We start from the raw sequence: 26,069 nt of genomic DNA, 5'->3' as shown, positions 1-26,069 counted from the left end.
GCCTAATAGATGGATTTTGACGAAGGAAAAATCTATTTCTGGGCAAGGACCTGTGTCACCCAGTGAAATGTCCCTTTAGCACACATTTCTTAGGTATAAATATTGCTATAATACCAGAGAAGAAAGCTAATATGGAAATGCCAGAGTATTCTGGCTCGCTCACCTTATTTAAGGTGTCGGTGTGGTTTCTGGGGCAAGTGAAACCACTACCAAAGGTCATTTGCCATTTAGATTCATCCTTCTTCAATATCCCTCATCTATAGAGGAGCCGATCTAAGGCCCACTACTCGCTACCGTTACGGCTAGCGCCTCTGACGTCATTCCTGCAGATAGCACCCAAGCTTGGGCCAAGACAAAGTGGGGGGTAAAAAGGAAAGGGTGGGATTTCACTGGGCGACACAGGTCCTTGCCCAGAAGTAGATTTTTCCTTCGTCAAAAGCCCTTTTCTGGGCTCAGTCTGTGTCGCTCCGTGAAATAGTACCAGAGAAATGGCCATACAAGCTTGGAAAGAGGAAGCACACAAGTAAAAGGATAGGATAATCAAAATTAATTAAGGTTAATTGCTATAATCTAGATATAAGGTTACAGAACAAGTAACAACATAGCAATTCAAACCTTAACGCTAATCCAATATACAAAACATAACAGTTACTTAAAAGTACATAGTAAGACCAAAAGCAAACTGGGACTAGTCCCAGATACTAAACATATGGAAATTATCACAAGTATATACAATATGTGGCATCCAAGGTACAGTATGACTACATTGACGACTGAGCTACGGCAAGAATGCTAGCGAGGCAGGTAGGAAAGAGAGATATAAGGAGAGATATAGAGTAAACTACTTACTTTCTAAATTAAGCAGTGTCAGGGGAAACTGTGTTTCTGGCTGCCACTGCTGGAAATTTAAGGGCTTCTAAGGACTTAAGATAATGGCTTTTGAATACTGTCGGAGATTTCCAGCCTGTGTACTTCTTCAGATCATCGAAATTCATGTGTTGAAAATAATTAATAGAGGTAGCTACTGCCCTAACATCATGTACCCGTGGGAAGGACTGCGGGTTGGCCTGTTTTATAAAGTATAAAATCTGTTGCCTAATTCCTTTTAAGGAAATGGTGCCTCCCTTTTCTCTAATGAACAGAGGGCCTGAAGATATCAGGGCAGTTCTACTTAGATATGCCTTTAGTGAAGTAACTGGACATAAGGACGGGTCCTGTGGAAGTGGGACAATTTTCCATGGGGCCCATCTATCCAGTGGGTCCACATTCTTAGCTAGAAATTGGCGATCTGGAGAAAGTAGCACTTCTCCTGAAGGGAGAAACTCTATATATGATCTGATTCTCTAGATAGAGCCGACAGTTCGGAAATTCTGGCTCCTGAGGCCAGACTTATTAGGAATAATGTTTTCCTTAAGAGAACTATATTGTCACATGAGTCATTATTAGTGTCCGAGGCCAATTTAAGGACATCATTTAAGAACCATGACACAGACTTGGGCCTCTCGGATGGTCTGAGTCTAGCGCAAGCCTTGGGGATAGATGAAAAATATGAATCTGTTAGATCTACATTGAATCCAGACTGGAAGATCTTCTTAACAGCAGACTTAGTAGTAGTAATAGTACTAGCTGCTAAGCCTTTCTCAAATAGTGTCCTGAAAAAGGATATGGCCAGATTCGTGGTCATGGTTTGTGCAGCATTAGAGTCCCTCAAGAATATAGCTAATTTTTTAACTGCTGAATTGTATTGACGCAAGGTCGATTCTCGTTTATCAAATTCTAAGAACAAGATGTTCTGGGGATCGATATTAGCATCCCTTTGTGCTGCAAACTTCATGAAGTCCATAAAGTTAGGGCTTTCTGAATTCCTGAGGAAGCGAACACGTTCCGCGTTTGCACTAGTTGTGATAGTTTGGGATTGGAAATCCGTTGAGGTCGGAGTCCCAATTCCAGTAGAAGTGGGAACCAATTGCTCTTGGGCCAGTTGGGGGCTATTAGAGCAATGTGACCTTTGAACGTCCTGAGTTTGTTCAGGACTTTCAAGAGAAGATTCACTGGAGGAAAGAGGTAAATCTTCTTCCACACATTCCAATCTATAGCCATAGTGTCCGTGGCATAAGCCAGAGGGTCCAGGTTGGGGGGCCACATAACAAGGGAGTTTGTGGTTCGACTTGGTGGCGAAGAGATCTACCTGAAGCCCCGGTACTAGTTGACAGACCCAACTGAATGACTCCTTGTCCAGGGACCACTCCGACTCCAGCGGAACTGAACGTGATAGCGCATCCACTACCACGTTTCTTACCCCCGCTAGATGAGTGGCTGACAGGTGCCATTTGTTCCTGTCTGCTAGTGAAAATATGGCTATCATGTCATGGTTCACGTGGCTCGACTTGGAGCCTCCCCTGTTGATGCAGTGTACTACCACTGCACTGTCCAGCACCAGCTTGATATGAGATTTCTTGGCTGGATGAAGCTTTTTCAGGGTGAGGAACACTGCCATAGCTCCCAGTACATTGATATAAAGCTGGCAGAATGGTAGGGACCAGGTTCCCTGTACCTGTACTCTGAGTAACCGTCCCATCCACTTAGTGATGCATCTGTGTGGATCACTAAGGCCAGCGGAGGGAATTGCAGCGGAATTGTCTTTGACAAATTCTTGATCTCCGTCCACGGGCAAAGTCTCTTCCGTAAGATTGCCGGGATAGGTGCTAGTTTGTCCTGGGATCTCTTGTTTGCTCTCTAATGCCAAATCCGGTTTATGTCCTTTAGTCTAGCTTTCAGAAAAACGTCCGTTACTGAAGCAAATTGGAGAGAACCTAAGATTCGTTCTTGGTTTGTTTGCACTTGAGAAATTGTCTGGTTGCTTTGGCTATTTCTCTCCTTTTCAACGGCGGAATTGATAGTGTGTGGGAATTTAAGTCCCATTGAATCTCTAGCCACTGGAAGCGGGACTCCGGTGTTAGCCGGGACTTGGTTCTGTTTATCTGGAAGCCTAGATGTTCCAGAAACCGGATTACTTTGACCGTTGCTTTGCGACATGCTTCGATGCTTGTGGCCCACACGAGCCAATCGTCCAGATAAGCTACTAGCATTATTCCTTGAGACCTTAGTTCTTGAACAATTGTCTCCTCCAATTTTGTAAATACCCTGGGGGTTATGTTGAGCCCGAATGGCATTACTTTGAAGGAGTAGGCCTGCTTTCCTAGTCTGAAGCCTAGGAATGGGCGGAAGTGCCCTGCTACTGGAACATGATAGTAGGCATCTGTAAGAACTATAGAGGTGGTGACGGCCCCACGGGGAAGTAAGGTCCGCACCTGCGAAACGGTCAGCATCCAGAACTTGTCGCAATGAATGAATAAGTTCAGAAGGGACAAGTCTAGAATTAATCTTCGCTTGTTTGAGTCTTTCTTTGGCATGCTGAACAAGCGACCTTGAAATTTTAAATGCTTGACTCTTGACACTCCTTTTTGAAGGAGTTCTTGAGAATACTCTACCAATTCCGTTGTTGATTCCTGATAAAAGGTGTTGGATGGAGGGGGACCTTTGAGCCAACTCCATCCTAGACCTTTGGACACAATGCTTTGGGCCCACTTGCTGAACCTCCAACGGTGACAAAAGAGGAACAGCCTCCCTCCTACCTGGGGATTCTCACTGGTTTGAGGAAGGGCGTGCACCATGTCCTCGTCGGGAACCCTTGCCTCGGTTGGTGGCTCTTCCGCCACCCTGTTGACGGAAGGCGCCTCTAGCTCTGCTACCCCTGCCAAACCTGTTGAAGGTTTGAAAGGACTGGTTTTCAAACAATGGCAGGGGAGACAGTGTAGGAGGCTGAAGCCTGTGCCTGTTGCGGCGATTGTGTCAGCAGCACAAACTGCTGTTGTGGCTGCGTCTTAGAGGTAGAAGGTTGCGGTACCTGAGATACCGGAACCGCCTGTACCAGAGTCTGTTGTTGAGGGGCCTGGAAGGGCTGGAACTTCTAGGCTTCTTCTTTGACTTGGGATTCGATCCGGCGGACTCTGGTTTCCGTTTGGAGACAAGTCCCCAGTGAACCCTTAGGCTCTGGTTGAATCTGACCGCCTCGCAGTGAACTTCGTTCACTACCGAGGCCGGGAAGAGGTCAGAGCCCCATATAGATGAGGCTAAAAGCTTGTTAGGCTCATGGCGGATCGTGGCCTCCGCCAGCACATGTTTCCTGCAATTTCGTCTAGCTATGACGAAATCATACAGGTCACATTGCATAGAGTACAAAAGTGACTTGGCGATGATCTTGAATAACGGCTCTTCTCCGTATATTAGAGCCGATACTTCTGTCATAACTAGCGAGTTGAGGGACCTGCAAAGCCTCATCCTGGCGTCATACTCAGTTTGAATGAGGTTCTCTGACAGCCTAGGTAATCTCCCGCTAAATAGCGTGATGGTGCAGTCCGGCTTTAGCTTATCTACAGAAAAGGTGGCCGGAAGATCTACCCAGTGATCATCAGTTCCGGGGAGCAGGAGGGAAGATGGTTCTGTCTCCCGGAGCTGGGGCACAGGCTCGTCCCTCATTGCTGCCTGCAAAGTCAATTCTGCCACCTTAGACGTGAACAGGATGGGCATATCTTTGTCTACGGTGAAGATTGTGAAGGGGCTCTTGAATGCTGTAACCCTGGTATTGGTGCACTGCCACTCCTCCAGGTTACGCAACCATGCCTGCTGGGCTTGGTCCCGGGAAAGAATTACCCGTTCTTTTTGGGACCGTTGTCCTTCCCTCCTCATAGCTGCTTCTTTTGTTGAGGCGGACATCAGCCTATTTGAAAAGGGGGCCCCCTGTAAATCCGTTTTTGCCCCCAGAATTTAGAAAGCTCGAAAGTCCCCCTCAAAACCTTCGAGTTTTTTTTTTGCCAGCAGCTCTCAATCGTCAGCATGCCGTCCACGAAAGGAGCATACGAAGCTACCCTCCAAAGGTTGTTCGTAGTAAAGGGAGGAAGGGTAGACGAGTCCGGCATTAGCAAGCTCTGAGCTGCCAGGCTGGACTGTGGAAGTCCTGTCAATGCATTCTCCCGGAGACCTGCAATAAGGTTCTCCTGGGTAACCAGTCTATCCAAAATAGCCCGGATAGACTGCCCTGACTCCTGTAAGGAGGATGACAACTGAACAAACATCTCCTGGAACTTGGATTGCACCAAGTTCCCGACCATGCTGCCCATCTGCTGCATAATATTTGCCGAAGTATTTGCAGAGAAAGTGTCAGGGTCAAAGGGGGAAGGTTCTACCTTCTCCTTAGGAGTCGTGGGTCTGGCTCCTTTTGAGGTGGACGCCTCAGGGTCGGAGGAGGAGGGCTGAGCCCTCTCCTTAGAAGATTTGGTCCTCGACCCTTTAGAATAAGAAGCCAGCTTAGCCTTGTCAGCTCCGGGATGGTGAGCCGGAGACTTACGGGCAAGGCTGGTACCTGACTTCTTAGACAGGGACTTCTGCAGCGCTTTAAAGTCTCGCTTGCCTTTGACTTTAAGGATCGCCAAGGTGGACTTCGGCCTGACCGACTGAAGTCCCCCGGTGAATCCCTGGAAAGAGGTTGAAGTCGAAGGGGAAGAATCTCTAGATGGACTCAAGGAAAGCCCTTGAGCCCCTACAGTACCTGCCTCACAAACATTCTTACCTGTGCCCATGCCTTCAACAGCCATGGGCTCGAGGTCTAGGTCCAGGGCAGCTACTTCCTGCGCGACCTCCTGCGTAGCAGCCTTCTCCTGGGGCTGAGAGACTTCCTCTTGGATGGAAGCGATCAGGGGAGTTGCCACTTCGGGGTCCATGTACGACGTGCTCTTCCCGCCGTGGAAGATGAGAGTGGCCATCTCCTTGGAGAGGATGTAAGGTTGGCCCTTGGTGACATTACGGCCAAACCCACCAACCCAGGCCTTCAGGGTGGCTAGAGCAGTCTCCTGGACCGCTTGGGCACCCTGAAAGAGAGGGTTAGCGTTAACACTTAAGACTACTTAGGTTAAATTGTAACTTAACTTAACGGACATATCAAAATGATATAGCTGTCATTGGTACTCATTGTATTACTGTGCAGACTCCAAATCGTCAGCTACCTCAGAGGAGACTTGGTCTACGAAGTCGTAGCATATGAGGCAACTCTCATGGTGCCATACCAGGGACTCGTTGAGGCGGATCGCACAGGTGGAGTGGGTCCGGCAGACCTCGTGCCCACAGGGGTCTTGAAGTACAGCATTGCAGCCAGACTCCATACAATGGGTGACCTGCAAGTGAAATGATACATGAGTAACACCACTAACCTTCCGTACTAGGTCCGTGGTTGTGATATGCCATGACACCAGAGTGCTCCGGTGTTAATAAGTAACAAGGTCCAGTCTCTACCTGCTCTTTGGCCGTATTGTGGTGAGGCATCCGACAGGATCGGTAGAACCGCTTGAAACAGTGTGTTTCCAGTGATGCCGGAGAACAATGTAATCACTGAATCAGGATAACCACCTATTCCATACGCCGGAGCAAGGAGTAGTCCGAACAAACACCAGGTGAGGAGCAGGGGGAGACCAGGAAGAAAGTAAAACGGCGGAGTTTGACAACCCCGCCGTAGAGGAACTTAAAACTAGAATAAGTTGGGAGATGATCCCTGGCGGGGTTGTGGGACTCCGCCAGTAAACTTAAACTAAAGGTAATGGATGTCATTATATGTAAAAGAACATGCATGCAACAAGCGTATCCTTAAAGGGAGGCCGGAGCCTCCGCAACAGTTCACCAACCCAAGGCAGACCTGGCTACGCCGGGGTCCTGAATCCGCCGGAGCGGGAAGGAGATGGTGACTAACGATAGGGAAACGCGACCCGAGAGCTGAGGAGAGTTGAGCGCCACCGAGCCTGGTGGCCAACCGAGGCTGGTCCTAGCAGGGCTCCCCCCTACTCTACTGGGGAGAGCGGCAGAGAAGCTGGCCCGCTCGTCGATAGCCCTCCAGCCACCTCCCATGTCCCTCTCGAGGTGGGGGGAAGGGGAGGGTTGCTCGGATCGGCTGCCTGAGACAGCGTGAGCGAGCGTACCTCCCCCCAAGGTGGGGGAAGAGGGACTAGAAGGGTCGACGCGGGGTGGCTCATACGCGGTCGCCTGGAACTCTCTCGGCTGGGTGAACATCCATATGGTGAGAAAGGCCAGGCGATCGAAGGAGGCCTATAGGCCAACCGAAGCCGTCTCAATGAACATATATAAAATAAACATCCTATCCTAACACGAGGGGGAAAGAAAGAAAAGTTAAATGGTAGAGAAAGAGTAATGTCCTGGAGAAGCTGGGCAGAGCCAACTGAGAAGGATGGTCAAGCCTGGCAACTCCGAGCAGCTAGCCTATATGCTGTGACGAAAAAACGCAGGGCAGGCGGCCAGGGTGGCTCGAGGACAAAGGGAGAAGAACCAGGGTCCTTCGGTAAGGGCACCTAACGAAGAGGTAACCTGACAACTAAAAGATACATGCATGCATGAAGATCTGAGCTGAAAGGTAACGACGTAGGCTACGAGCTGAGCGCGAGCTCAGACAACATCCCCCGTGTGGATAAAATAACAAAAACGTCAATAAATGCATCACTGAAAACATAGGAATGTACTGCTAAACAAAGAATCGCGCCCAAATGGTATAGGGGACCGAATGGGACACGAAACAAGGTAACACAAGGGAGCGAGCCGAGTATGGCGGCGCGGGGACGGTGCCGCATGGGACGCCGTCTTATAAAAACCTAAATAATTCGGTTAAACTTGCCAAGGGCAGCCCCTAAATAGTGTCAACTAATAGCAGTACTTAACTTGGATGCAGCAACAGCGTGACGTTCCATGACGGTGGTGAAAGAATTCCATGAGAAAACACAACACAGAGAAGAAAAAACACGTGTGGTGTGGGTTGTGCTATTATAAGGAATGACGTCATAGGCGCTAGCCGTAATGGTAGCGAGTAGTGGGCCTTAGATCGGCTCCTCTGTAGATGAGGGATATTGAAGAAGGATGAATCTAAATGGCAAAGGACCTTTGGTAGTGGTTTCACTTGCCCCAGAAACCATACCGACACCTTAAATAAGGTGAGCGAGCCAGAATACTCTGGCATTTCCATATTAGCTTTTTTCTCTGGTATTATAGCAATATTTATACCTTAGAAATGTGTGCTAAAGGGACATTTCACGGAGCAACACAGGCTGAGCCCAGAAATGGGCTGAGCTGTTTGGCTAACCACACAGCCATAACAGATTGTGGTGAATTACAAGTAGCTATAATGGGACATAGAGGACATCCTGTTTTATGAAGTTTTGGTATGCCATAAAAGTAAGGGAGACTTAGCATTTTCTTTGATATTTTACTCAAAACTAACTTTTTGTTCAGCCACTGTGAGGGTATTGGCTATTTTCCGCACGTTTCGGTTGAATTTCATATGTAGAGAGGTTACTGACAGCAACTCTGACAATTTAGTATAAGTATTATCATCACTTAGTAAGTCATTTGCTTTTGAATTGTATGTATTAGTATCCATAATCACCAGTGACCCTACTATATCAGCTTTCATTATTCTGATGTCTTTGTTGTCTTTTAAATTTAAAAGGGCTAGTTTGTGTTCTTTCATTAAAATACTGTTCTGTTTACCCAGATGATTATCTAATAAAATACCTTTTAAAAAGTTCAATTGAAAATCATTATGTCTGAAATTAAAATAATTTATATTGCTAATGTCCTGTAACAAATCGTTTTTACTTGTTCCTAAACAACAGCTTAAACCCAAACCCAATAATTCTTTTTGTTCTTTAGTGATAACAAGGGAAGAGGAATTGGTAATGTGACTATTCTGTCCAATTTTTGTCCAAACAGTCTTATCAATCAATCTTTTTAGTTTATTGTTTAACTTGGAATTATGTGCCACACCCATGCCCAAAGCCACCTCACCCGCATTTCAATTGGTGCCCTCAAACATGGCTGATAGAAGAAGTTCTTCTAGAGTCACCATCTGTCTTCTCAATCCCAAATGTGCAGATTCTACTTCCCATGCCGCCTCCTTGACCCTGTCCTCAAGAAACATTCTCTGGTACTCTGGGAATTCCTCGCCTCCAAATGACTTGTAACTGATGCGACCATAAGTTCTTAGCACTATGTGTTCTTGTAAACAGTTTTTCAAGAATCTGAGCTGGTTTTTCTTTTGATGAAAGAAGTCCATCTTCTTACTAGTTTCCTATATTCACAAAGTTCTTGATGGTTATGAAAAATCACCGATGCCCCTTCCATGAGTGTAGACATGGATAAAAATTCAAAGAAAACTCATAATCATATGAGTTGATAAAATAAAATGGAAAAGTAAATCCACAGTAATGTCTGTTTGATCTTGTTATTTAAAATTCAAAGCAGAAAGCTTTCGGTGACCTGCACGGTCCTCCTTGTCAATCTGACTGTAATTACTCGCAGTGACCGTACAAAAACTGTGTACGTATTGCAATACACTCCTGGAACACGTGAATTATCCCTGGTCACTGACCAGCCCGAACTATATCCTTACATATTTACCCACTAAGTGGGTAATTTTAACTGTCAGCGTTACCAACACTACAGGTAGAATCTAGTCAAATGAGTTACCTATGTTACCGTTGGCAACGCTGCTGCAAATACTGGCCACCAGAGGCTTGCCCCTCAATTGTTATTCGTTCACGTGGTGAGCTGGACGTGGTCCTGCTCCCAGCGAACTTTTGGTCATGTAGCCCGACCCTCACAGTGTTTACCGAGGCCTTGATTGGGTTTGATATCCTTGCCTTTCGTTTACAACATCTCTTCCGATTTTCCTTACTTCAATCTCTGCTTCATCAGCCTCGCCTCCAACAGTTGCGGGTTGAGATGTCGGCATACTTCGATACTGTGCTAGTGCAACAAAGGATGCGTACCCTCAAATGACAGACATTCCTTTTGTTCTAGCTGTAGGGAAGTGTAAGGTATGTCATACAGAGGTGTATAGAATGTAAGGATTAGTTCATTAGATCACTTGGGACTACCAAAAGTATATAGAAGATAGTGGCAAAATCACGAGAGTTAAGCCAAGAAGAGCTACAATAGGAACAGTTCAGAATTGGAAGATAGAAAATGCCTAAATTGTTTGCTACTTCATGACAAAGCTAATTGAAATGAAGATAGCAGCAGTAGTGTTAGGTTACACTAATCGTTCTCTTTCAGCTCCCCTGTCTGTTCCAGAACCAACCCTAACGTGAAGGTTCGTCTTTAGAACCACCCTTGGTTTTATTTCCCGCTTCGAGTTCTTTGCAACAGAAGCTTCTAGTCCATGGTTGATCATTTGGATGTGGTTTCTGGTTTGGTTCAAAAGTTTTGCATAGCGCACTGTCGTCTTCAAAAGTACCTCATTCTGTCTGTGGGTAAATTTGGTTTGTCTTGCGGTAGTGGCAGTCCTGATGATCAGGTCTATTTCACTATTTGTATACGGCATGGTAATTATTATCAGTTAATCTCTAGACAATGCATATTGTCTTTCGATAATTCAGTACAAGAGAAACTGCATAAAATTAACACAGTAGTCCAGCCTAAAGTATCCTCTATACTACATAGCTGTATAGTAATTACAAGTATTGGCCAATCCTGGAGATAAATGCATCCTGACTTATGATGATTCGCTACTGGAGTAATTGAACACGAAACAAGAATTGAATTGTATAATATTCGGTAAAAGAATGTAATTGAACGAGAATCAGATTCAATTGGACTTCAGCATTGTTGGACTGTGTAGGCTTGCCAGCTGCGTAATCCAATATTGTATGTACTATCCTCATATTATCGTATTGTCAATACGGTAGATCTATATTACTATTCCGTGTCCGCCTAGACTATGGCAGGTGCTGTTTTTCTATGCAGTTTTACCTCCTGAACAAGAATTTTAAGTAATATTTATTGGGACGATTGTAATAAACCCCTGGGGCTCGTACTAAACATGGCGAAATACATTTGACGCCCCAATTCCTGGTGGCTTTTGTATTCGCGGGGACGAACGATCCGGAATGCTTACCCCTTATTTAACAATTTTCTTGGCCGAGGTAAATTGAGGAAGTATAGTTATTCCCAAAGCGCTTCTTGGCCCTGATTGGCTGGCTCGGTCTGATGTAACTAAGCTCCTCCCCCACGTATTCCTTGCTTTTGCCTTGCAGTGGTCAAGCGGTAAGGCGGTCTTTTAACTATGACATTTTAACATAGCTGATAATGGTATCTTATCTCATACATATCAGAAATCATAAGAATTTGTACATTTCATTACTTTCCAAGAATGTTCCTTCTGGTAACGGAATTCGGAAGTATGACGTTTTCATCAGCTTAGCAGACGAATTTCTGTCGGTAATTACATGATGCCTCATGTCAATTACAGTTACGAATATAATTACCAGTTACATCATCAGATTACATGTAAAATTTGATTTGAGATAGTTTAAGATTTAAATTTAAATTACGCTGAACGTTGAAAATGTGTAATTGATTACAATTCAGTGGAATTACAAGTTGCCGTTAACGCATACCCCTACTTGGTGGTGGGGGGAGATGTGTCCCAGACAGGCAAAGATGCCGACTAGTCAATTCCTTCACTCCAGATGCAACCATCTTATTGGGTCTCAGCAAATGTTCTTGATCCTAGTTAGCATAAATCAATATCTGGATACTTTACTTATATTGGAACAAAGTCCTAGTGTTCGTCTCACGACGTAATTTCAAGTACAAATTGACTAATACTTCTTATTGCAACTACACTTTTCCCCTCTGTTGAGAGTTTGCGTAATTTTCATTGATTCCGTTCGTTTTCACTCTCATCGGTATTACGAGCTTTACGTAATTTATCTTTGTCAGTGTGAAAACAACAGTAATGAGCTCTTTCATTCTATAGTAGTTTTCTTTTTACCCCGACTGTGTTTTGAATTCACATAAAGCTTGGAGAATTTTATTCATATTGCCAAAGCCCGTAATATTACCTTACCAGCTTCAGCTACATTTATAACATGAATACTGTAAGTGTTTACTGTTGTACATGGTTTGAATACAATAACGTATGTTGCTGGGATTCCATCGTATTAGCAAACAAAGTGTCTCATTCGGTTGTTCATGGCTGTATGCAGTTATATACGTATATATTGTTAAGATAATACTTATTAACTTAGAAGATGGTGTAAAGTTATGGAGGTGGAGAAGTTAGACGATTGTAATTTGGTCTCTCTCTCTCTCTCTCTCTCTCTCTCTCTCTCTCTCTCTCTCTCTCTCTCTCTCTCTCCTGTTCCTTCCATTTACTTTCCTCCTTTCATATTCTCTTTCTTCATCTTACTTTCCACCATCTAACACTTGATTCATAGTGCAACAGAGAGGTTTTTCCTCCTGTTAAACCTTTTACTGTCAATTTTATTTTCAGTGCTGAATGACCTCATAGTCCCAATACTTGGCATTTGGCCAAAATTAGGTATTGAAACCATCTCGCTGCCTGACTGCACGTGGCTGCCTGCGCCAGCTGTGCCCGAGATATAGAAAATTATTTTCAAAATGTAGTAGTGTCGATTTTAATTACTAACCCCATTGTAAAATCGATTTATCATAAGACGAATTACAGTGGTACCTCGAGATACGAAAGGCTCAACTTACAAAAAACTCGAGATACGAAAGCCAATGCGAAAAATTTAATGGCTCTACATACAAAAAGTTTTCAAGATACGAAAGGTTTCTGAAAGTCCGAGATTCGCCCGATAACAATTTTGAAACTTGCGCCGCGCGCCGCCATCTTAGTTCTAGAGTTCTAGTAGACTCACAACCATCCTCCTGCTCTCCCATTGGTTCCTGATGCCAGCCACTGCCATGAGATCCTTCTCTCCTATTGGACAGCATCCCTCCCATCATGCATCTTATACGTACGTGGTGGCGTGCCTACCCCGGCCACTTCGTACCAGAATCTTTATCGTACGCACGTGGCATTCATTCGGTCCAACGATTTCTTTTAGTAACGTAAATTCGTTAGTGATTTCGTTGTGCTACTTTATCGTGTTGTGTGAGAACCTAATTAGTATACGTACTACATAACTTAATTACATACAGTATAGTCATGGGTCCCAAGAAAGTTGCTGAAGTTCACAGAAAGAAGAGAATGCTTTCTATGGAGACAAAAATGGAGATAATAAAAAATATGAAGCTGGCTTGCGGTTGAGTGTGATCGCTAAGGAATACGGCCGAAATCCGTCGACGATAGGCACCATCCTTAAGCAGAAGGAAGCCATCAAAGCAGCTACAGCCACCTTCCAAGGGCGTGACTATTTTGTCCAACAAGAGGAGCCATGTGCATAATGAAATGGAAAGGCTGCTTCTTGTATGGATTGAGGACAAAGAAATCGATGGCGATACGATAACCGAGACGGCAATCTGCCAGAAGGCCAGCGCTATTTTCGGCGATTTGATTGCCCAAGCCGAAGACGACGGCGGAGAGGGGACATCAACGGCAACCCCAGAGTTCAAGGCTTCTCATGGGTGGTTCAAAAAATTCCGTAAACGGACTGGCATCCATTCAGTGGTGAAGAAATTGAAATTACGTAAAGTATAAAAAAGTAAAAAGAAATGTAAAAATCAACAGAGCAAATGATTCCAGAGACGAACCGCCACTTCGAAGATCTAGGCGATAAGCTGGTTTGCTGTTGGAGAATGAAGGGATAATGTGAAGAGCCAACTACCCATCGTTAAACAAGTTATTTGTAAACTAGTCAAATAACAAAGTTTTTGTCTGGTCACTGTGAGTAATTCTAGTCAGATTGACAAGGAGGACCGTGCAGGTCATCGAAAGCTTTCTGCTTTATATTTTAAATAACAAGATCAAACAGACATAATATTGTGGATTTACTTTTCCATTTTATTGTATTAACTCATGTGATTATGAGTTTTCTTTGGATTCCAATTGCTTATGAGGCATTGTTATCATTGGAGTATCTGCAAGAGATTTAGCTCATGCTGAATATTCCAGGTAATCCATCTCTCACGGCATTCCTCAATATCCTGATAGCGGAGAAGGACTTGACACCTGAGTCATCTTTAACTGTGGTTTTAGCTAAGGCTGCATTTGTTGTTGTGTCTGCAACTGCCCTGACTTCATCATTTGCTGAAAAGGAGTAGTATTTACAGTAGCAGATACTTTGGAGGGTTGTTTCGTCTTTGCTGCTTGCCTCGACCAGCCCTTAGATAAATTCGTACTGCGATCAGACTTATCCTCCTTTCCTTCATCCCTGAACTCTCACTGCCTAGGTGGAAGTCTTAAGCCCTTACATAAAAAATCCAGGAGGGCTTCCTCATGCTCTGTTTCCTTATGGAGGGGAGCTGAGGTGCATGATTACCAGTGATTGATTGTCATCCCTCTGGCAGGGCCAGCAATGCTGTGCCTGTCCATTTAAATACGAGACCTCCTCCTGCCATGTCCTGCTGTGAGTTCTTTGGTTCATACCTGGATGAATCATGTGCATCAGTCTTGCTCTGCCCAAACTGCTCAGATGATAGGGGCTGGCAGTTTGAAGAGACCAATTGAATTCTACTGCACTGTGCTTTCCAAGGGACAGGTAAGCTGGACATCCAAATTTCCATAAATTTATTGATAGAACTAAATACATATGTTGGTATTTCTGTAAGGTTGCTAAAATTTCAGGAAATCTGATAGTACAATATAGTAGTTGATGTGTAATAAAGAAACTGTTTCTATGTATGTAGTTGGCTTTGTGGATTTTTATTAGCACTAGATTGAATGTTTAAGTATGTATTCCTATTTTATATTATGTATTACAGGTGTCTTTAACTACAGGGAGATATACTCCTATATCTTGCTTTGAAGAGGGTTCACATGTCCAGTGCTTAATGCCTTCCCTTTTACATGAAAATAAAATAAATTTCTTTATTGAATGAGTGATAGATTTTTCTTTTACAGGCAACGAAGTTAACACTATCACCGGTAAAGACTGTGAGTGCTGGATCTGTGTATCAAATTTTAGACCAAAGTGCTTTGCTTCCTATCGGCGAATGGATTGAGGTCATGGTGGCCGAAGTTTATTCCCCTGAGAAATTTTGGGTGATAATTAAAGGATCTGAAACATCTGGGGCACTTAACTGTTTGATGGGCAAACTCTTGTAAGTAAATAGAGAGAGAGAGAAGAGAGAGAGAGAGAGAGGAGAGAGAGAGAGAGAGAGAGAGAGAGAGAGAGAGAGAGAGTACATTTTATCAAGTAACCTTTTGATAGTTGAAGTTTTGTCTTGTAGCTTTTTTTTTATGATGTAATACATTTCAGGATTAGTTGGTTATCAGTTAGCCTCCCTTTTGGAAAGCAGTTAGATATTTACAAACTATCTTAAATTTTTTTCCAATGGGAATACAAACTATATTGCCTTTTACATAAGAATATCTTTCAGTGCAAGCTGGAACCAGTCATAAGAAGGCATTCTCTTGGTGTTGAACAATTGCAGATAGGGGGTGAGTGGGGAAGTATTCCTCACTCACTTACTGACTGACCATTGTACTCACTTTTCTCTCAGCTACCATAGGGAACAGGCATGCTATACTTTGCTGCCCTGACTGCTGGTTGAGAACTGGGATTCAGGATGAGTAGTCTTTTATTGACCATTGTATTCTTATGGAGTGACAACTTGATGTTGTTTGTTGACACTTGACTGCTTTGTGGGCAGTTATGTCTCTGGTAATTACACTACTAACATAGTTATTTTTGTTTTAGGGGGCTTTCCTATTATGTATTGACTTCTTGCAAAAATTTTGTCTCGGATTTGCTAGGAACATAGCAGCTTCTAATAAGCAGAGTTGAATGCTGAAGTGGGAAAGAGTTTTCTTGTCGTGTTAATCCTTCCTGGGGAGATTCCTCCTTTGGGTATGACTTAATCTTTGGTTCCTAACTCAGCCAGCGCTGCACTGCAAGGTGAGTCATAACTGGAAGGAAATATAGGAGAGTTGTTAGCTCTCTTCATCTTCATCTTCATCTCAGTCTTGTACTTTGTTGTCTACCTCCATCCTGACCCTGCTCTCTTTCCCTGCCCAGGAAGGTATCAAGAAATGGAAAGTCTTGTCCTCACACAAGTGCGGTGATCAGCTCCCCCCAGGCTGAGTCGGCATTGCAGTTCACTGCAGTTCGTTTTTTTCATGTGAAAAATAGGAAATGTTCACAAACTATTGTTTATACCACAGTATTCCTTAGTTCTAGCACTGCTGGTATTTCATCTCCTCTTGCTTCCTTCGCTGTGTCTTAATAATCTAACAATTTTCTAAAATATTTTATGGCAGGGGCACTGTACTCATACATCTCTTACTATGTTGACCTCTGTCACTGACATCCAGTATTACTGGCATTATTTAGGGCTCTCTCTCTCTCTCTCTCTCTCTCCAAATAAAATCCAAGTGGTCAAGAGACTCATAAAGAAAAATAAAATACATAAACCAACATATTCCGACAAAGAAAATGAATAAGGTGAATCTTGTGAATATCCTAATTGATGCATTAGGAAAAAGAATGCCAAAAGCATGCAAACTGTGTAAGGTTTGGTATAGCATAGTCAATCCACAAAACCTAATCAGAAATGTGCTGCATGCAACATTCCGACCCATCCACAGTGTGCTGAGGTAATACAAGATTTGAGAAAAGATACAAGAATTTTTTGTCAACATGTCTATCATGGATAGACAATGTTATTAAATCAAGATTGAATGTACAAATAGTTGAGGATGAAGAAGAAGAGGAAGAGGAAGAAGAAGAAGAAAAAGAAGAGGAGGAAAACGGAAGAGAAGTAAACAAAAATGAAATGACAGAAAAAAATAAGGAAAACAAAGAACAAGATAAAAGTATGGATGCAGAGATACTCATTGATACTACATATGAGGCAATAAAGCAGCATACCTACGAAGAAATAAATTACGATATGACAACAGAAAAGCAAATCCGAAGAGGCTCTACCCAGATCTATACAATGACGGGAAAGAGGAAAAAATAGACAAGAAAGACAAAATCTGCAACCTTTTGAAAAGAGGGAATTGCAGATTTGGAGAAAGATGTTACTACACATCCTAAGATATGTCAAAACTATGAAATATATGGTAAATGTGCATACTTAGATGGATATGGGGATGATTGCAGAGATCTGCATCCAAAAATATGTAAAAAACCTAAAAAGAAGGAAAAGGATGTAGGTTCGACAAAAAATGCAAATATATGCACCCTGTAGCCATGAATCATAATCAAATAAATAACCAACCAAGTAATAAAATCCAAAATAAGAAAGAAACAAATAAAGAGAGAAATCAAGAATATCAGGTTAAAAGAGAAAAGCAAACCACCAATGAGATATGCAGAGGTGTCAGCAAAAAAATTTCAAAGCATCAGCTCCGAAATTCTACTCAAGAGATAATAACTGTATTTATTATGCAAGAGGATATTGGCAGAAACGGAGAAAATTGCAGATTCAGACACAAAATGAATAATTATGATGACGGAAGATCAAATATTATGGAAAAGTTGGATTTTTTAATGTCAGAATTTCTGGAAATGAAAAAAGAACAAACATACCAGAACAGGAAAGAGACATGGGAAAATCCTTATTACTACCAGTATTAAATGAGAGAAAAACACGCAAACCATCATATGATTGAATGCGCAGGGTTTAGTTTACGAGTAACTCAAAAAGAAAAATAGAGTACTTAGAAGAACTAACCCAACCCAAAATGAAAAGAAAATAGATATAATGAATATAAGTGAAACCTGGTATTCCCAAGAGACTGGAAATGATGATCAAATAAAAGGGTTCCAAAACTTATAGATCAGATAGAAAAAATAGGAATCAAGGGGGAACCGCAATATATGGAAAGACAAAAACAAGCAAAAATATATGAGAAATATAGTAACTCAGAATGTGAACTAATAGCGGTAGAATTTGAATCTGAAAAATTGATGAACATAGTAATATATAGACCTCCTAATACTAAAGAGTTTGACTTAATAATTGAAAAATTGGATGATATATGTAGAAATCACAAGGACTGGACTATTCTCCTATCTGGTGACTTCAACTTTCCTTTCGTAGAATGGAAAGAACGAATAGGAGATTGTGGTTGTACTTATACATATAAAAAAGAGAGTAATAGTAGTGCAGAAGATAAGAGGCAATTTGAAAAGCTATTAGATATGCTACTAGAATAACATTCAACAAAATAAATCACATGCCAACAAGAAAGGAAAATACTTTAGACCTAGTATTTGTGAACGAGATGAATTATGTTAAAGAAATAATAGTTTATAATGCGAGTATTTCAGACCATAATGTCATAGAATTAACAGTTCATTCCAAAGCAAGTGAAAATAGAGATAAGCAAGAAATGAAAAAGTGGGAAGGATATGGAAAATACAACTTCTACAGTAAAAATATAAAATGGTCAGAAATTAATGAAGAATTAAACAAAGATTGGGATAACATTTTCGTAAGTGATGACATAAGGGTAAATACGGAGATATTATATAAAATATTGGAGAAAATAGTGGAAAAATATATACCGAAGAAGAAAAGTAAACATCATTCATGCATACCAAGAGACAGAAGGATCTTGTTCCAGAAAATCAGAAAGTGGAAAAAAAGGTCTTGCAAAAGAAAAAAATGCATGGAAAGTTATAGAACTAAAAAGTAAGATAGAAAATGCAGAACAAAAGATTATACAATCAAAAGAAAATGAAAAACGGGACTTGGAAGAAAAAAACCCTATTAAATATCAAGCAAAAACCCAAACTATTATACTCATATGCGAAGAAGATGAATAAAAGAAGAATAGAAATAGAGGCCCTCTGAGAATTGAAGGGAGATTAACGAATGAAAAAAAGGAAATTTGCAACATACTGCAGAACGATATAAGAGAGAATTCACACCCTAGAATAGATAATGAAGATAATGATATAGAAGTAAGGGATGAAAATAGTGAATATTTAGCCGACATAGATATTAATGAAGCTGATATTGTGCAGGCTATTAATGAAATTAAAATGGAGCTGCTGCAGGGCCTGATGGAATTCCTGCTATTTTGTTAAAGAAAGTAGTTCATTCTATCGCAAAGCCACTTGCAATATTATTAAGACAAAGTGTAGATACAGGCAAGATATATGATGAGCACAAATTAGCATATATTACCCCTACTTTCAAAAGTGGATCAAGACTAGAGGCAAGTAATTATAGGCCTGTGAGTCTAACATCACATATTATGAAAGTGTATGAAAGGGTAATGAAGAAAAAATATTATGAAACATTTAATAAAAAAATAATTTGTTTAATAAAGGACAACATGGTTTCGTACCCGGAAAAAGTACACAAACCCAACTGTTAGTCCACCGTGAGAACATATTCAAAAATATGAAAAGCGGAAATGAAACAGATGTGGTTTATTTAGACTTTGCAAAAGCTTTTGATAAAGTAGACCATAATATATTAGCGAAGAAAATTAGAAAACACAATATCGTGGATAAAGTAGGAAGATGGTTAAAAGAATTTTTACACAACAGAAAACAGATAGTTATTGCAAACGACGAGAAATCGGATGAAGCCAAGGTAATATCCGGTGTGCCGCAAGGTACGGTGTTAGCTGCAATACTGTTTGTTATTATGATTGAAGACATAGACAATAATGTTAAGGATTCAGTAGTGAGTAGTTTCGCAGATGACAAGAATAAGTAGAGAAATTACTTGTGATGAAGATAGGAACGCTCTACAAAGAGACCTTAACAAAGTATATGATTGGGCAGAGGTAAATAGGATGGTATTTAACTCTGATAAATTTGAATCAATAAATTATGGAGACAGAGAAAGAAAGCTATATGCATATAAGGGACCTAATAATGAGACCATCACAAATAAGGAAGCAGTTAAAGACCTTGGTGTGATGATGAATAGGAACATGTATGCAATGATCAAATAGCAACTCTGTTGGCAAAATGTAAAGCAAAAATGGGAATGTTGTTACGGCACTTCAAAACAAGAAAAGCTGAACACTGATTATGCTTTATAAAACATATGTTCGTAGTCCACTTGAATATTGCAATATGATATGGTACCCACACTATCAAAAGGATATTGCACAAATAGAGAGTGTACAAAGGTCCTTTACAGCTAGAATAGAAGAAGTTAAGGACCTAGACTACTGGGAAAGACTACAATTCTTAAAATTATATAGTCTAAGAAAGGAGAAGAGAACGCTACATGATAATTCAGGCATGGAAACAGATAGAAGGAATAGCAGAAAATATCATGGAACTAAAAATATCAGAAAGAGCAAGCAGAGGTAGATTAATAGTGCCCAAAACTATACCAGGAAAAATAAGGAAAGCACACAGGACATTAATCCACTACGCACCAGCATCGATAATGCAGCGTCTATTCAATGCGTTGCCAGCTCATCTGAGGGAATATATCAGGAGTGAGCGTAGATGTGTTTAAGAATAAGCTCGACAAATATCTAAACTGCATCCCAGACCATCCAAGATTGGAAGATGCAAAATATACCGGAAGATGTACTAGCAACTCTCTGGTAGACATTAGAGGTGCCTCACACTGAGGGACCTGGGGCAACCCGAACAAGATGTAAGGTCTGTAAGGTAAGGTAAGGTCTCTCTCTCTCTCTCTCTCTCTCTCTCTCTCTCTCTCTCCATTTCCCATCTTACCAAAAGTCATCTGTCCCCCTGGAGTACTAATTAACCATACCTCTGGCTGGTATGGATCATTGTAAGCAGAGAATGGTTAATAGTAATAAGGATAATAATAAAAATAAAAAGGTTAAAATTCACAGTGACTATTTTCAAAGTACATACATACCTACTGGTATTTCCTTTACTGCATCTTGAAAGGTACAGGGAGGTTTTGAGAACCTGGTTGCCCTTTATTGTCTCTTTGGAAATATTAAAACAAAACTTCCCAATAAAATTTAGAAAATAAAAATGCCTTGTCTGTGAATGTAAAGATTATTTTGAAGGCATATAGTTTGCTGATGGGAAACCAGTCAAATGTCTTGGGGAAACATGTTAATTTGTCTAAAGTGTCAGCAATTTTGGAACAGAGAAGTGAAATGAAAAGTGGACTGCAAAAGCCATAATTTTGTCAACCAGAATGTCATCTCCAGATTTTAGATACAGGTAGAGCTTCACTAATCTGTTTACCTGTAATTTGAAATTGATTCGCAAGTGTAACTTCGAATTTCCCAGGGCCACCACACATACGTTAGGTTCCTTGAGATTTATTATTGTGATGCTTATACCTTTATATGTAATGAGAGTTTTTTCCATGTATTCTGATATTTGCGCTGATTTTGCCAGCTTGAATATTAAATAGCTTTTGTATTGTGGAGATGTGTAGTCTAATAAATGTTAAACTTTTTTTTTTTCTTTTTTTCTTTTGCTGGTACACATTGGTGTTAGTAATGAGGAATCCATTTTTTCCAGTGAATTTTACAGTAGCAAGGTAGGCGATCGATATATGGTTTCACCCGGCCAGATTGCTATAGGAGCACCTGTAGTGGCTTATTTTGCTGATGAGCACTATTACTGTAGAGCACTTGTTACATCAGTAGAAGATGTGAGGACCGTAAAGGTTAGTAAGAAGTTTCCTCTTTTTGTGCATTGTACTGAAGCTGACTTTATTGCAATAGGAACACCAGGGAGGTCTGATTATACTATTAAGTAAAAGTACCTAAAATAATAACGGTTTTGAGTGGTCTTCTGCCATATTGATTTAAAATAATACCTGTGTATTAGGGTATTTTAAAAATGTGGTACTGTACTAACAATATACTACTGTGTATTATCTCTATTTCTGTTAATCACATATGTATATACTCTTGGGAAACACCTAAAAAATGAGACTGAAAATTAAAGCAAAATAAAGTTTTATGAAATTAGACAACTACATATGTAGGAAGAGATTAAAGGGAACAGATCTGTAGCAAAAAGTAGAAAGTAAAGCAGCTTAGGGCCAAAGAGATGTTGCAGAGGTATGTTCCATGTACGGTACATACACTGGTTAGAATGAGTAGGATTCAGTAGATGCATACTTTTTGCATATTTGCCAATTTTTTGTTCAGAATGAGAATGTGTAATCCGTACGGTTGGACAGGCTGGTAGATGATCATTAAGAAGTTATAGACAATGAAAATTGGCTAATAGTAAACTGTAGAAGTGGAGATAGATTAAATTACAATTGTACTTGTAGTTGAGAAGATGGGAAATAGCAATAGCATAAAAGTTGTCAGTATAAAACATGGCTTAGAATATAAGATTAAAAGGGCCAAGGAAAAGCAAAACTTTGTATGCAAGACTGATTGAATATGGGTTACTTAAAAAAGGTAAAGAGTGAAGTTTAGTTTTGGCTAAAAGTTTCAGAGAATTGCCAAAGGACAGGAACCAGCTGAATTTATAAAGGTATTGTTTGCATGATGATCCATATTTTAATTACCCCTGCATTTGTTTTACAGCTTTTCCTTGTAGATTATGGCATAGTGTATAGATGTGATTATTCACAACTTCGTCAGCTTCACCAGAATTTCTTCACGCTACCTGCTCAGGCAATCAAGGTAAGATGAAGGGTGGCTTTATTAGTATGGTTTAGGAATGTATGTAGAATATACTATTGTGGGAAGGCATTGTTCATGGCTTCTAGTGTAAAACTTGTTATTTTCAAGTTTGCTGCTTTCTAAGCCTATTTCTGATGACCTTTTGATTGGTCAAAATTTTACAGTATTATCATTAAGAAGTTAAGACATTTTTTATTGAATGCTATTTTAAAAGTAGAAAATTTTGAATGGGTTTCCTACACTTTAGACATTTGATCACAAACTTAAAAACTATTCTGAATAACCAATATTAATCTTTTTTTAGATGTAGAGGAAACACTGTCTTTATTTATCACAGCCATAAGGGGAAAAGGGGTTGGGCCTGACCACAAATGTAATTATTGAGTTGTTGTTATTATTATTATTATTATTATTATTATTATTATTATTATTATTATTATTAAGAAATTTACCTTCCACTCTATATTATACATAATTATGATAAATTAGTTGAGATCATTGATTCTCGCCTATAGACACTCATATAGACTCATAGAGGTCTACAGAAGGATTTATATTGAATGAAAGTAAAAATTGAAGCAAGTCAATGTCAAGGAATTTAGCTAGCAAGATTATGAAGAGATTAAATGGATTGATGGAAAGTGGTAAAACTTAGAAAACTTTTTATTTGACATCTGAGGGATATTTGATTGGTTTATTGTAAGTGGTACTACCTCCAAGATTACCAGTTCTTAAAGAATTGATCAGACTAGAAAAGTGGGAAGTGCATGATATTAATGTCCAAATGAAAAGGAGAGGCATTATATTGTGTGAAAGATTAAGATGAATAAAACTGTTTGATTTGCTGTGAAAATTCTGGAGGAGGGCATGGAGAAAAGACTGACAAATTGTTTTATAAGGCAGTGGTTGGTTTAATTGCATACTAAAGAAATCAACAGCAGAAGCATTCTTTATGATCAAGCAACTACTGAAGTACCATGCAAAGAAGATATACCACATACTTGCTCATACTATTTAGAAATTTTGGATGAAGCAACCAAACATGTAATTTGATGGACCTTACTAAAGTGGAGGGCTCATAAAGCTAGTGATGTTAAAGTACCATCACCCAAGATGTAGAGTACAGACAGACTGTGCCAAGTGTTGATAGGGAGATTTGAGTCAAGGGGAAGACTGGAAACAGCTTAGCAATTGAGGATGAAGCACCTTGGTTGGGAATGGCAAGTTGGATAGTAGTGAAAGTAAGCTTCTCCCCCAACTCATGAATGGAAGGCTTTCACTGTAAAGAATTGTCTCTTAAAACACATCTCATTGAAAGAAAATGTTTGGTATTATGCATGGGATATTGAAATAAACTCAAGTTCTTTTCTTATCTAATATTTATAGATAAATTCAAACTTTTTTTTCTTATCTAATGATACCAAGCCTACTTTCCTAAGCATGAAATTGAAATGATTGAACTAAAACTTAAGCATATGTTGAACTAATTAAAAACTTGAAAATTAAGAATAAAGTCAAATAACTTGATATTAGAAAATCACCTCCCTTCAACCCCAGTGTCTATTGCTACTTTAGTCATAGGTTTGGCTCTGCAGTTTTTTGTAGAGTCTAGTCTAAACTACCCGCTAACACCCACTGTCTGTTATTCAACATTCACGACAAAGAATATTGTTGATATCTTGTAGATTAATAGTATTCAACACCCAACCAAAATTTTTTATTTTTTTTGTAAGTTGTGTACAAGACCCATATTTAAATTTTACTCTCCTTTTTTAGGCAGCATTAGATGACATTGTTCCTCCATATGGGAAGGGGATATGGCCCAAACCAACATCACAAAGATTCTTGAATATGGTTCAAAACAAAGATCTGGTTGCTAAGGTTACCAAGTTAAAGGTTAGTCACTTGACACATTGTTTTGTCAGCAAATTTTATAGTCCAAGGAAATGTAGGATCCCAGTGTAGTTTTCACTAACATCTTTTAGACACTAAAATATGTTAGTTAATGAAGGATCTTTTTCTGCACTTATTTCTCTTATCATACTGTATTTTGTTAAAAGGCTTTTGTTGATGTGGCAGTAAGCCCAAAAGTGAGATTGGTGTAATATTGACACAGTATATATGTTATTGTGGAAGGAAATAACCTTTGAAAATGAAATGGCTGTTGCCTGCTTTTCTCTAACCTTTGAATTTTGTCTTTTGCAGGAAAATGCATATATGGAGTTATGGGATACTAGTGGAAGGGCTGATATAAATATAGCTCATGCTCTGATTGTTGAGGGATTAGCATTTTCTGACAGCCCATTAGATTGTGGTAACATGCCTTACAAAAAATCCGCCTCTGATCAAGATGGAGCACGTACAGGTAGTAACCTGAAGCCGCTGAATCCAAAACCAACACGAGAGACAATACACTCTCCTGAAAGTAAGCTCAGTATGGATCATGTGGTAGAATCTTTTAATTGCATGAACTCCATTCCATCAGGAAATAATTTAAGTGGTGATGGTATTAGAAATTTAATCTTTGATACAGAAAGCGGCTTCTCCATACTTGATCATGCCATTCAGAGTGAAACAAACTGTAGCCAGAATGAGGTAAGATCTCATAAACTGGTAGGGGGAGAGTTGGCATCCTGCAGTAACTTGTTCAATTTCACTCAGTCAGGTTTGGTATTTAGTGATCCCCTGATGAGGAAGACAAGCTTTAAGAAAGAGCAGGAAATTCAGCAGCACCATCAGCTTAGTTTAATTCCCAATGTCATCCAACAAAATGAATTTGTTGCCTCACAAAATCTACCTAACAGTCGCATCAAGGGTAACTGGGATCAAGGTGAAGAATACACATCCTATGACCAAATGGATTTGCAGACTCTGCTACTTATTCATGAATTGAGAAATTTACCCGAGTTCACTTCATTTTCTCCCTGCAGAAGTGAAGAGAAATTAATGCAAATTACTCCACAAAGTAACTTAGAATCAACCTGTGCAAATATATTGCCCGACCCTTCTCAGTTGCACACCTTAAAATATGTTCCACCTCCCCCAGGATTTGAAGGTGTAGGTAGGTTCTTGCCAGTTTCTACACATGTAGAAACTGCATGTCCTCCAATGGTGTCAACTTCTGGGCAGCACGATTTTGAAGATCATGGCAGGTAAGCTGTTAAGTTTCTTTAATGTGAATGTTTGTTGACTTTCTATTGTAAGCATGCTTATACTACTTGGATGAAGGGTGTTCTTGTTGCAACAAAAATTTGTAGTACCTCTGTTGTATTTGAATGTAGCTATACCTCAACCCAATCATTCATTTTTTTTTTATAAATCCTTAAAAAAAACCCACAATTTAGTTGCCTTGGTGCTGAACAGGAGTTTACACCTTATCTCATGGTGAAATTAAGTCAAATTGTAATTAGCTGTAGTGATACAGTAGTTGCTTTGTGGCTTTTGTCCAGATTGTCAGTGTGCGGTCCGGATTTTGTTCTTT

General features: G+C 40.4%; 1 protein-coding gene across 1 annotated transcript in view; it reads left to right on the top strand.

Annotated features, from left to right (window-relative positions):
• Positions 1–25,744, top strand: part of LOC135223074 (uncharacterized) — a 96,661-nt gene extending 70,917 nt beyond the window's left edge. The window contains exons 4-8 of the mRNA XM_064261581.1: positions 14,924–15,123; positions 21,462–21,609; positions 22,490–22,588; positions 24,365–24,484; positions 24,794–25,744. Coding sequence (XP_064117651.1) covers positions 14,924–15,123; positions 21,462–21,609; positions 22,490–22,588; positions 24,365–24,484; positions 24,794–25,744 — 1,518 coding nt within the window. The remainder of the gene's footprint in view (positions 1–14,923; positions 15,124–21,461; positions 21,610–22,489; positions 22,589–24,364; positions 24,485–24,793) is intronic.
• The last annotated feature ends 325 nt before the right edge of the window (positions 25,745–26,069 follow it).

Source organism: Macrobrachium nipponense, chromosome 8 (genome assembly GCF_015104395.2).
Source record: "Macrobrachium nipponense isolate FS-2020 chromosome 8, ASM1510439v2, whole genome shotgun sequence".
NCBI classification, from domain to species: domain Eukaryota; kingdom Metazoa; phylum Arthropoda; class Malacostraca; order Decapoda; family Palaemonidae; genus Macrobrachium; species Macrobrachium nipponense.
This window is presented reverse-complemented; position numbering and strand designations above follow the sequence as displayed.